At 47.9% G+C, this 12,941-nt stretch overlaps 1 protein-coding gene across 1 annotated transcript in view; it reads left to right on the plus strand.

The window, feature by feature from the left end:
• Positions 1-12,941, plus strand: part of LOC143934136 (serine/threonine-protein phosphatase 6 regulatory subunit 1-like) — a gene marked incomplete in the record, with an annotated part of 277,801 nt that overhangs the window by 124,803 nt on the left and 140,057 nt on the right. Inside the window, 1 exon segment of the mRNA XM_077457496.1 lies at positions 5,521-5,636. Within this exon segment, the coding sequence (XP_077313622.1) occupies positions 5,521-5,636 (116 nt within the window).

A 12,941-nucleotide genomic window follows, 5' to 3' on the forward strand; every position in this document is an offset into this window, starting at 1 on the left:
GGGTTGTAGGTCTGAGGACCACCATGTTTTGAGTTGATCTAGTAGGACAGCTCGATAATATGCTTTGAGATTAGGGGCTCCCATGCCACCAAAGCGAGTGGGTGTCAGGAGGATAGTATTTCTAATTCTGGGGTGTTTGTGCTGCCAAATGAAAGCATTAAGTATCCCTTGGAGCTTTTTAAGATGGGCTTGTAGGGGCGGGAGGGGGATGGAGCGAAAAAAGTAGAGAATGTGGGGGAGTAGATACATTTTGGTTTGTGCAATTCTACCTGCCCAGGAAGCCGGTGTAGTCAGTAGGTCTTTGGTTAGGCGGTGAAGTTTGCCCAGTAGGGTTTCAAGATTGGTTCTCACTAGAATGGAGCTGGGGTATGTCAGCTGTATACCTAAGTACGGGAGGAAAGAATTAGTAGCCCACATGAAAGAGGTCATTGTTGAAATCTGGGACACGGTGTGTGGGTCTAGGCCAAGATTCAGCATTAAAGATTTGTAATGGTTAACTTTGTACATTGATACAGCGCTGAAGGAGTCCAACGTGCGTTGAACCTCAGAGAGTGAGGTAAGTGGGTCGGTGAGGGCAATGATAACATCATCGGCGTAGAGGCCAATTTTATGTTCTGTGTCTGCCACCATGATGCCTTTAATTTGGGGGTTTTGTCTGATAGTCTGCGCTAAGGGTTCCATTACCAGGGCAAATATCAATGGGGACAAAGGGCATCCTTGGCGGGTGCCATTGGTGATTTGAAAAGGGTTCGATATTATGCCCGAGGTCCACACCCGTGCACTAGGGTGCGTATAGAGTCCCAGAATGGCTGACAGGAAGGAGCCTGAAAGCCCTTCCTTGCGGAGGACTGCCTCCATATAGGGCCAGGAGACTCGATCGAACGCCTTCTCTGCGTCCAGAGAGAGGAAGAGAGAAGGCGTTCGCTTACATTCGACCCATTGAATCAGGTCGACAAATCGTCTGGTTCCATCTGCTGTCTGCCTTCCCGGGACGAAGCCCACTTGGTCACGATGTATTAGGTCTGGGAGAATTACGGCTAGTCGCTGGGCTAGAAGTTTGGCATAAATTTTGGTGTCTGTGTTGAGGAGTGATATGGGACGGTAGTTCGCTGGGCTATCAGGAGGTTTTCCTGGCTTAGGGATAGTGACTACAAGTGCTTCTAGGGATTCCTTGGGGATCTGTCCAGTGCTCGCAAATTGGTTATAGGTTTTGCAGAGATAGGGTACGATGATGTCAGCATATTTCTTATAGTACTCGTTGGTAATGCCATCTGGGCCCGGGGCTTTATGTAGGGGGAGCTTCTTAATGAGAGAATGGATTTCTTCTGGGAGGAAGGGGGCCGATAAGGAGTCCAGTTGTTCAGGGGTGATCGTAGGGAGCGATACAGACGCTAGGAAATTAGCTATATCGGCTTGGGAAGGTGGGGGGGAGGGGTCAGTGGTGTTGAGGTTGTAAAGAGCATGATAGAAGCTGCTAAATTCGTTAGCAATATCGAGGGGATTAGTAATACGTGTTTTATTGGAGGCTGTCAGAAAGGAAATTTTTTTGTGAGTGAGTTGTCGCTTCAGCTGTTTGGCCATAAATGCGGTCGGTTTGTTCGCTGAGGAGTAGGATTGTAGCTTAAGGCGTTTTATATAGTATTCAAATTTCATGTGGAGGTGTTCGCTAAGTTTAGCCCTAAGGTTTTTCAAGTCAGCGGAGATCATGTCCGAAGGGGAGGATTTGTTTATGGCTTCCAAGGTTCGAATCTGTTGGAGCAAGGTAGCCGTGGTGGCCGCACGGGCCTTTTTTTGCTGTGCACCCAACTTAATGAAAAGGCCGCGTATGCAGGCTTTATGGGCATTCCAGATGACAGCGTGGTCATCAACGGAATTGTCATTGGATTGGAAATAGGAGAGGAGTTCTGCATGTATTTGGGAGGCAAGTTTAGGATCATTAAGGAGGGATGAATTCAATCTCCAGAGAGTGTGCCTGGGTGATTGTGATAGCGGGGCTAGTTTAATAGTGACAGGGGCGTGGTCGGACCATGAGATAAGTCCTATACTTGATTCAGAAATTGACTGTAATACATGTTTATCTGTGATAATCAGGTCTATTCTGGAGTAGGATTGATGGGGGGGGGGAAAGGTGTAATCTCTCTCTGAGCCGTGCATGCATCTCCATGAGTCATAAAGGTCTTCGCGGGCAAGCATAGCTGCTAGGGCAGAGGGTCTATGCTTGGCGTGTGAAGTTGAGTCCAGTGCGGGGTCAGAGAGACCGTTAAAGTCTCCGCATATGATTAATGGTGATCTGTACGGAGCTAGTTTGGCCATAAGGGTAGTAAAAAATTTCTTTTGTGCAACATGAGGAACATATACATTTACAATGGTTAGAGGACGGGTGTTGACTGTGGCCGATAGAATTATGTATCTCCCCTCTGCATCCTTCTCGAATTGGTGTAGCTCAAAGTCTACCGAGGCGCTGACAGCTATCATCACCCCCCTCTGTTTCCGTGAAGCATTCGCAAAGAAGGTGTGAGGGTAGCGTCTGTTAGAACATTTGGGGGGATCAGTTTGTGTGAAATGAGTCTCTTGAACACAGAGGATGTCAGAGCGGAGATTAGACGCCTCTCTCCAGAGGAGGCTACGCTTAAATGGGGAATTTAGGCCTTTGGCATTGATAGTGGAGATCGTGAGGGCCATGCCTATAGGGAGACAACGGAGAGGGAAGACTCAGAAAGAGATTACTGTAGCGAACACAGGTGAAGAGAAGGCAATACAATAAGTATCAAGTGTGTGCTGTGAAAACAGGGTTTGCAAACCTCTAATAAAAAACAGAAAACAAAAAACCAGATGAACACAAAACAAAACAAGAGAGCAAGGGTGTTAAGGGGGTGAACCGTATGAATACGGGTATCTGTTCGTGTGCCTAGCACACTCTAATTTGGGGGGTGTAAAGAGGAAGAGTGCACCAACAAACAAACAGTAACGTTGTTCAAGTTTAAAGAAACTAAAGCAAACAGTAGTAAATTAATATACTTGCAAGAGTCAGTCCGTCCATAACGGGGAGATCCATGTTCGGACCGGAGTGTACCGCGGAGTCAGGTTTCGCGCTCTCTTCGTGAAGTAGTATCTTTTCCAGGAGGGAGTGAAGAAAAATGCTCATTAGTGCGGCGGGAGTCTCTCGGGGGTAGCGGGAGGAAACCCCAATTGGTTAATTTCTTATAGCCATCTTTGGGGTTGAGGATGGGGATCACTTGCTGCTGATAGCTCACCAATAGTTTCGTGGGGAAGCCCCACCTGTAGGCGATCTTTTTTTGTTGCAGGATGGATGTGACTGGAGAGAAAGTTCTGCGAAGTTCCATCGTGGCCGGGCAGAGGTCTGTGAACAGTTTGACATCGTTGTAGGGAGGTGGTAGAGACTTTGATAATCTGGTAGTGGCAAGGATCTGTTCCTTAATATGAAAAAAATGGATGCGCGCTAGAATGTCTCTGGGGACGTCATCAGGCAAATGAGAGGGTTTAGAAATTCTGTGGGCCCGGTCAATTAAAATGTCAGTGTTGCTCAGATGAGGCACCAGTGTGGTAAATAGTTGCTGTAGGTATGGAATAATGTCCGGTGGCTTAACGGATTCCGGAACCCCTCTGAATTTGATATTATTGCGCCTAGCGCGATCTTCCAAGTCCGCCATTTTTAACTTTAAACGGTGGATTTCTGCGGAGTGATGGTCATGTGCATCCAAAAGTTCATTGTGAGCTTTGGAGTAGTCTTGCAACGTCTCCTCGATGGTATCTGTTCTCTCCTCCAGGCAATCCACTCTGTCGTGAATCTGGGACAACGAGAATTGCAGTTCTCTGTGGAGATCAGTTTGGAGTGTGAGCAGCATGGTTTTTAACGTGGCTTCTGAAACTGGGTTATCTGATACTGGGACTGCCGCAAGAGAGGGGGTTCGGTCTGCATTCTGTCCACCTGCCACAATTGCAGACCAGAGCTGCTTCTTCGCGTGAGGTTCCTTGCCTGGGGATTGTGCAGGGGAAGAGGCCAATCTCTTACCTCTATCAGCGTGAGGTGTGCCCAGCGGCATAGGTGGTGGTGGGAGGGTGTCCATCTCAGTCCCTTGGAGAGTGATGGTGTCCTCTTCTGCATGACGAGGATGGGGTTTCCCATTGGAGCGTTGGGGGCTGGGAGAGGACCTGCGAGAGCTCCCGGAGCCGGCGCCATCTTGGGCCTCCTGCATGGTGGCAGATGTGTAATAATGAGTGAGGCGGCGCGGCGCAGGGGGTTTCTGTCGCTTCTTCGACATGCCCCGGAGTCCGGATGTGTGTCTCAGTCCAGGCGGTATGCCTATTCGGGGTGTGCAATAGCTGTGAGTAGCTCGTCTCCCCGCTATGGAATGGAGGTAATGACTCAGGCAGGCATCTCAATTAGGGGCTAGCCATGCCCCTGAGTTAGTATGGATTGAGTTTGAAATAAGGCCCACACCCTGCGGAGTTATGAGCTATGAAGAACAAGGTGTAGCAGGGTGTAGCAAGATGGCCTCTATGCTCCAGTATAGGCCGAAGCCAGGGCCTTGCTGGGAGAGAGCTGCTAGTGATGAGGCGTGCCTGGTGGGGTGGGATACCGGTGGCAATGGGTCAGTTCTTAGGGATCTGTGGGGATATCCCAGCAGGGTCAGCAGGGTCTGGAGGATGTGGGATAAGGAGGAGAGGCTTGGAGGGGAGCAGGCAGCTGAGTGTTTGGATCAGAGCAGTTATCCCCACAGGGGGACTCACCAGGCCGGGTGGAAGCAGAGTTGAGGATCCCAGGAGGTTCCCACATGCAGCGGATGTAGCGGTGCGGCGGCGGGATGCGTTCGTTCCGGCGGCGGATCCGGACGTCCCGCAGGAAAGTCCGGGGATTCTTGAGGCCTAGTAGGCCGCAAAATGGCGTTCGGCGAGGCGGCCCCCAGCGGCCGAAACGGGCGGAATCCTGCAGCGCACGGGAGGATGAGGACTTCCAAAAGCAGCCCAACTGGTGGGGAGCCCTGTGAGAAACAAGGTGAGGTAGTTTTTTGGTATGTAGGGCACTTAGAAGCTGAGGATGGCAGTAGATAAAGATAGGCCCGGCGGAGCTGTGCTAAAACACGTCCGTCCTCGGTTCCGGCCGGCCACGCCCCCCTTAACCATATTTTTAAACGCGTACATGTATAAATCTGTGGAATTCTTCCATTGTATAGGTTGAATTTATACATGTAATCATGTGCATTTGTTCACTCACATTTAGATGCATACACACAGAAATTCCTGACCACAGATGCAGATTTTACCACTTGGATTTTAGGGATCCTTATGCATTGCAGTTTAATGATGTAAATACAGCTGTGTGCGGGGGCCCATACAGTGCAGTATAGCTTAGTTCAGACTCTCAAAAACTTTACAGTGGAGCCCAGTTTTTTTTTTTGTATTTTTTATTTTCTTGTATTTGCAGTCTATAAGGAATTGTTTTTCAACCTTGTATTTTGCTATGCAACATATGTTATGTTAGTCTTTTAAATGTTTTAGGTCTGAAGGTGGACGGAGGAAAGGCTTTATGGGGCATCTCACCAAAATAGCAAACGCGTTGGTGCAAAGTTCAGAAAAAGGACCCAATTCACTGCTTATTGGGCAGCTGCTTAAAGGTGAGGACAGCAAATCGATTGAAAGAAATACTGCAGTTTTGTTGAGAGAAAAAAAAAAGTTACATTTTTAGTAAAGGTGTGTTGAATGGCAAAATAAGCCTATTGAAAAAAACATTTTAGTCAGTTTTTTTCAGTAATTGTAGAACACTTTTTTTTTTTTTTTGTCCATCCCCGTTAAAGTTGAGATTTAACATGCATTATACAGAGAGTTTTTGTATTGTTTAAAAACCGCTTGGTACGAACCAATACACATTTGGCTGATCTGAATGTTGTTGTTGTTTTTTTTTTTTTTTTTTTTTTTTTACTTTAACCATTTCCCGAACCATTTACCCAAATAAATTTTGTGCAAAACGATCAATTTTTTTTTACCAGAAATATGTAGAATACGTATCGGCCTAAACTGAGGAAACGTTTTTTTATATATATATTTAAGGGGGGTTTTTTATTATACCAAAAAGTAAAAGATAATGTTTTTTTTTCAAAATTGTCGCTCTATTTTTGTTTATAGCGCAAAAAATAAAAACCCCAGGGGTGATCAAATACCACCAAAAGAAAGCCCTATTTGTGGGAAAAAAAGGACGTCAATTTTGTTTGGGCGCCACGTCGCACAACCGTGCAATTGTCAGTTAAAGCAACGCAGTGCCGAATCGCAAAAAGTGGTCTGGTCTTAAGCCAGCAAAATGGTTCAGTCTGAAAGTGGTTAAGAGTTTAATTTAAAGGTTAAGTTCAACCCCCCCCCCCCCCCCCCCCAAATGACTGCAGGTCGAGGATCTTCTCCCACTGTCAGTTTTTAAAAATCATCACAGGTGGTGATCCACCCACACAGCCGCGTCATTCATTCAGATTTCTGTGATTGAATACACTACATGTACCATCTTCCACAGCAGCAGATGGGCTTGTAGTTTCAGTGGGCCTGTGGAGCGCTGATGAGCACTCTCGTCCACTGACATGTCCTTCAACTTTGAAACAGTCTGTACAGAGGTACAAGCTGAAAGCTTGAGAACATGTCTGCAGGACTCACATCTACTTACATCTACTAATCATGAGTGCAATGCTTTCCAGGCTTCTGCGTGAAAAAATAGAAATGCTAATTTTTTCCCCAATCGTCTTTCAGGACAGCCACCTTAGAGAGAGACACCGGCTCCTCCCCTCTGAGGAAACACCGCCTTCATTTTCATGATTTAAGCCTCCTCCTCCCTTCGTTCCTCAGTTATGGTGTTTCCTCCGGCGGGGAGACATCGCCAAGGAACCTGAAGGCTGAATTCGGTTGTTGAATCTGAAAGCTATCCGAGCGGAGCCCCGGCCTCGTTCGGCTATCCGACCATTTATCGGTCGGTCCGGGACAGTCCTATCAGCGGGGAGCTGAAGTGTGCGTACTGTCCATATACCCTAAACTTCGCTTGGGGAAGCAGGAAGTTTATGGGGTCGTCTGTTCGTTCACCCGTGGGTGTTTCAACGGAACAAACAGTCCAGTCGGCTGGGGAAGCTGAATACTCGACTGACCTTTACACGCACTCCAATCTTCGCTTGGGGAAAGCAGGAAGTCTTTGGAGAGGTTCATCCCTGCGTTTCGCCCAGTGGGGTACTGAACGAAGGCGTCCAGGGCCCCCCTGTGTATGCAGCCGGCTGGGAGCTGGAAGCCGGACCGGTAGGCGGGCGACGTCAGTTCCGGTGGGGGCGGACCCCTTCGTTCAATCCGCGTCTTCCGGTTCCGGACGCGGCACGTGAAGGGGAACCTAGCGTTCGGCTGGTGCAGCCTCTCTTTCTACAGTCTGCACAGGTAGCTGTTGGAGGCACGTTCGTACCACGCTTCCTCAACGGGAGAATGTCCGAAGCAGAGGCTTCAAGAACTCCTGGAGATAACGGCACCAGCCACTCAAAGGTAATAGCCCTGGAGAGGGGTTCCCTTACCTTATAACCAGTAGCTCCACTGGTGTGTTTTCCCCCTAGGTGGTCGGGGGGAAGGGCAGTGCATCTGGGATCCAGGTGGAGATTGATCCTAGGAGGGGGCACTCCCCGTGGTTCTCTTAAGTAGTGCTGGTGTTTCTTTTCTTTTCTTTTTAAAGTTTATGCTGCTCTCTCTCTTTTGCTTCAGGTATCTCAGAAAGACTTAAGCAGGTCCCCCCTTGGCTCTTGGAGGAAGTGTCCTTCATGTAGAGCCTCTTTGGGGAATTCCTGGTTCAAGGCACTTTGTAAGGAGTGTTTTAAAGGCCTGGATAGCTCAGTCCGTAGCTCTGTTTGGGTGCCATTAGAGAGCAGGCAGCAGAACAGGGTGCAGATCTGGCGGCTTCTGTAAAGGTTTCAATGCCCTCAGCTCCAGAGCACTCTTTTCACCAGCACAGCAGAGTGTTCCACCTAACCCAATGGTTGTTCCTCCCACAGGTTAGGGAGAATCCAGAGGGTTCCAGAGGGAAGTTGAGGAAGAAGTGGACAGTGCCGTCTCAGACTCCCAAAGGGAGACTGAGGGTGAGGACTTGGATGGGGAACCCAAAAGAACCTCACGGTATAAACTTCCCCTGGATGAGATGGAAAGGCTCTTGAGAGCTGTCCAAATCACTTAGGAGGCACTGTCACCCCACGTTCAGATGTACTAGGGCCTAGGGGGAGCGGGTGTTCCCGGGTCATGACGTCTTGATTGATGCCATCAAGGATGGCAGGATCCCGAAGGAAAACTTTTCTTTTCTGGTGCATTAAAGCAAAGGTTTCCTTGGGCGGAAGAGGAGGCTCTCATCTGGAATAAAATCCCCCGGGTTAGATGCGGCCTTTTCTCAGATGTCCAGGCATACTGACCTGTCCTTGGGGACATGGGGGCACTTTTAGACCCTATGGTTTGAAGATGCCTGGGTTTTACCATAAGGAAATCTCTAAGCCTACCATAGCAGCCACAGTGGTGGCTCGTAGTACAAAGTATTGGCTTATCCAGATGAAGCAATGACGGCAGAGGAGTCTTTTCTATCCTCCTTTTCCCGTGCTGCTTTAGGCATTGGCATACTCTGCGGATGTTTCGGCTTAATTCATTCGATGGTATGCAAGGTCCTCGGCTCTGACCAACTCAGCCTGGAAGGCCTTAAGGCTGTAGACATGGCAGAGGGACAGGGCGTCCAAATCAAAGCTCGGTGGAATCCCTCTTTAGAGGAGACCTGCTGTTTGGGCCAGGTCTTGAAGCAGTGCTATTGCATGGCTTATAAGAAAGAGGCCTTTCCCCTTAAGAAAAAAATAGGGGGAGCAGTTAAAAAGGGTCCTTCTTCCCCCAGTGGGAGATGATCACCTCCAATCAGTTTGTGTTGGGGATCATCAAAAGAGGTTACCGTGTGGAGTTTTCAGAGCTTCCCCCTTTGAGACTCCTTGTCACTGAGCTGACAAAAGGTGCCTTTCTTTCCTCTGCAGGAGTTAGAGGAATAGGAAGTGGTAATAAAGGTCCCAGCAGATTAAATAGGCAAGGCTTCTATTCTCTCATTTGGGGTTCGCAAGCCTGTGGAAAAGTTCAGGCTCATCCTGAGCCTGAATCGTCTGGGTGTCTTGGTCACCTACAGAAGTTTTTGGTTGGTTTTAATCACGGGGTGAGGGCACCTCTTCCACCAAAACTGTTTCAGGGCATCGATAGTAAAGGATGCATACCTGCATATTTCCAACGCAGAAAGCCACCAGAGTTTCCTCATGCTGGCAGGGATAACCTCGGTAGGGGTGCTACACCTTCAGTTTAAAGCACTCCCCTTTGGGCTATCCCCTTCTCCCTAGTATCTTCACCAAAGGGGGTCACCTTCCTGCGATGGTAGAGGTCCTGTCCTTCCTGCGTCTCAGGGTAGTCTCTGTGATCGTGTATCTTAACGAACTTCTCCTGTTTGTCCCTTCTCTGGCGCAGTTGAACGGGGATCCACAGCTTATAAGGGACCTATTAGGGAGCCTGGGTTGGCCTCTGAACCTACGGAAACTTATCTTAAACTTCTTCCCAAGGGGGTCACCTTCCTGAGTAAAGAGGGTCAGGTTGAGCTTACTGACATCCACGCTCCTAGCTGTTCAGTGGACGGGGTTACGTTACTGTCGTCTGCAAGCTATTCATCTTGAAGGTTTGGGGCCACAGTAGAGGGCCTTAGGACTCTTTGTTTTCGGTTCTAACTCAGGTAAAGAAGCCAGGAGCGGTGGCGTGTGACAATGCGCGCCGTCTCCCAAAGGCGCAGTCTGCGGTTGGATTGCGTATGTCTGAGTTCTAGTCCACCCTGTGTCAAATCACGAGGGTCTCTGTTGCTAGCTTTGGCACGGTAGCTCATGACTGATCACCGAATGGCAAAGGTCACAGCTGACAGTCCCGTGCTGGCAAGGTAGCAGTGAGTAACCGACTTAGAGCATTGAGATAATACTACATAGCCTGTATTTTAAAGTCCCTTTGGTGGGATAGGGGAGCATGTTTGTCACAAGGCCTAGAGTGGATTTGGCCAATATCCAAGAAGGAGGGAGTCAAAGAGACCCTCAAAATTGGAGGGAGTTGAGAGCAGTAGATCTGGTTCTCAGGACCCCGTAGAGAGTGCTCTGGGGACATTAGGTAGCAGTCATGGAGACAATCCCTTGGCAGTAGCTTACGTCAATAAAACGGGGGCTTCTGGAGCAGAGCCTTAAGGGCCTTAGCGAAAAAAGCCACCCTCAGATGGGCCAAATGTTAAATTCCTGTCCTTCCAGTGATCCGGTGGAAAGGAGAGCAAATTCAGGTATTAGATGCCTCAGCAGGAGAACGCGGGGAGAGAGCAACCAGGTTCTCAAACAGGACGTTTTCGAAATGATCACCCGGGGGAGGGGGATGCCCTCGATAGACTTCTTTTGCCCCAAGGGAAAACGCGAAAGAAGCCATCTCCTGTTCTATGAGCAGGGGAGATGGGATGTCGGAAGCAGACGCACTAAGCACAGAATTAGGATTTCTCTAGGTGCTATGCTTTCCCCCTTCCCGTCCTGATTCCCGTCTTGATTCCTGCAGAGTTGAGGAAGTTCTGGTGACTCTTTCTAATCGCACCTCATTGGCCCAGGAGGCCGTGGGTCTCCATTCTTAAGGGCCTGTCGGTGGAACTCCCCTGGGTTTTTTTCCCAGTGTCCAATCTGCTGCCCCCAGGTGGAACCTTGCAGCTTGGCTACTGAGGAAGTTCCGAATGGCAAAGGGGTCTCAGACTGTTAGTAGCCACTCTTTTGAATGGCAGGTAAATGGAAGCTCAGACCATTTTTTTAAAGGGTATAGAGGCGGTTCAATAGCTGGTGCTCAGAGAACTCCTTCAAGGAGCACAGCTCGGGGGCCGTTCTAGAGGTCCGGCAGTCAGGGGCAGATAAAAGGTTAGCCCCGAAACATTGGAGAGTCAGGTATCCGTTTCAAGCGTGTTTCTGAATAGACTTCTAATGTCAGACCTTGGGATAGTAAGGTTCTTCAGAGCCTTAAGTAGGTGAAGACCAAGCCTTTGGTCGCCCCCTTCCCAGTCGGGATCTTGCTTTAGTTTTACAGGTTCTCACAAGGGAACCTTTTGAGCTGTTAGAACCTTGCTCGTTAAGATTGATCACTCCCAAAACTGTATTTTTGGTGGCAATCACTACAGCAGGGAGAGTAAGTGACTCGAAGCCCTTTCTATTAGGGCACCTTTTTTACCCAAGGTAGCCTCTAGTTTCCATAAGAATACAGGAGATTGTGCTACCTACTTTCTGTTCGAATCCAGTAGGAGAACAGGAACACATGTTTCACAGATTAAGATGCTAAAAGATGTGTTCTTCATTATTTGGATTGCACAAGGTCAGTTCAAGAAATCTGATTCATTTTTTGTGTTGTTTTCTGGGGCTTGGAAGGGTTCCAAAGCCTCTAAACGTACGATAGCTAGATGGTTAAGTTAGCCATTGGACAGGCGTACGTGACAGGGAGGTTAGGTCCTCCAGTTGGGGTTAGAGCACACTCAGCCGGGGCAGTGGCAACTTCTCAGGCAGAGTGGGCTGGGGCATCTCCTGCACAGATCTGTAGTGCTGCTACGTAGTCCAGTGTTTCTACGGTTGTGAAACATTATAGACTGGATCTTCTGTCAGCCAAAGAACAAGCCTTTGGCCGTATAGTACTGCAGGCAGTGGTCCCACCCTAAGGTAATGTACTCGCTTATCCTCTCTAAGGTGGCTGTCCTGAAAGACGATTGGGGAAAAATGGAATTACGTACCGGTAATGTCCTTTTCCAGGAGTCTTTCAGGACAGCACCGGTTCCCACCCAAATTGTTTGCAGATCATCGGGAACTCATTACATGAGGCCGTCAGGTAAGACTTAAAAAGTTTATTTGTTTGACGTGTTCTTGTGTCTCCCCAGTTTGGCCGGAGGTACTCTGGAAGAACTGAGGAACGAAGGGAGGAGGAGGCTTAAATCATGAAAATGAAGGCGGTGTTTCCTCAGAGGGGAGGAGCCGGTGTCTCTCTCTAAGGTGGCTGTCCTGAAAGACTCCTGGAAAAGGACATTACCGGTACGTAATTCCATTTTTTCTGCAAAAATGTGTATATATTATTTTTTTCTGTAAAAGTGAACTTGGAGTTTAACGCGTATCTAAACTCAAGAGCAAAGGTGTAACATTTTGCAGCTTACCATACTTGCCGTACTTTATAGTATATGTGGTGGTTGAATGTGTATTCTTCATTCAGGCATTTTTTTTTTTTTTTGTTTACTGTCGATCCTGCCAGTAATGCACTTTAGGGTGACAACTTCCTTCCTTTCATTAGACGAGCAGCATAGTCACTCCAGGACCGGATGCAAGCTTTACAGAACACCTCCTCCTCCTCGCCTCCATAACATAAAGTTGAGGTGCCTTTTTATGCTGCTAGTTTAGGACTTATTTGCCTTTGTGCTGTTTTGAAACCGCACCCGGTATCATTTTCTGTGACAAATCCCAGCGGGGTTTAAATGCATCTTTATGGTTCACCTTTACCAAAAAGACTACTTATAGAGATGATGGACTTCTGTAAATAAAAGCAAGCTGCACAGCTTTGACAGAAGTTAAACAATGCCCTTACTATAGGTTTAGGCCATTTACATATCTCATGAAGCCTGACTGGGAAAACTCCTAGGATGTTGCTGCTTGGTATGAAAGCAGCCTATCGACTGAAAAGGTGCCGATAATGTTCAACAAAGTCGTATTCATTCATGATATTAATTAAAAAGTAGTATGTAATACAAATATATAAAATATATATTATAAAAAACTTTTTTTCTTTTTTTTTTTAAACCTCAATTTTAGTTTTGGCCAAGTGCATCCTGAATTTTCGGTGCACCATTAGTTTTTGCCATAACACTGGAAGGTGATAACAGA

The sequence above is a fragment of the Lithobates pipiens genome, unplaced genomic scaffold, assembly GCF_037356315.1.
Source record: "Lithobates pipiens isolate NorthernLeopardFrog02 unplaced genomic scaffold, aLitPip1_a1.2 Scaffold_27, whole genome shotgun sequence".
In the NCBI taxonomy this organism is placed as follows: domain Eukaryota; kingdom Metazoa; phylum Chordata; class Amphibia; order Anura; family Ranidae; genus Lithobates; species Lithobates pipiens.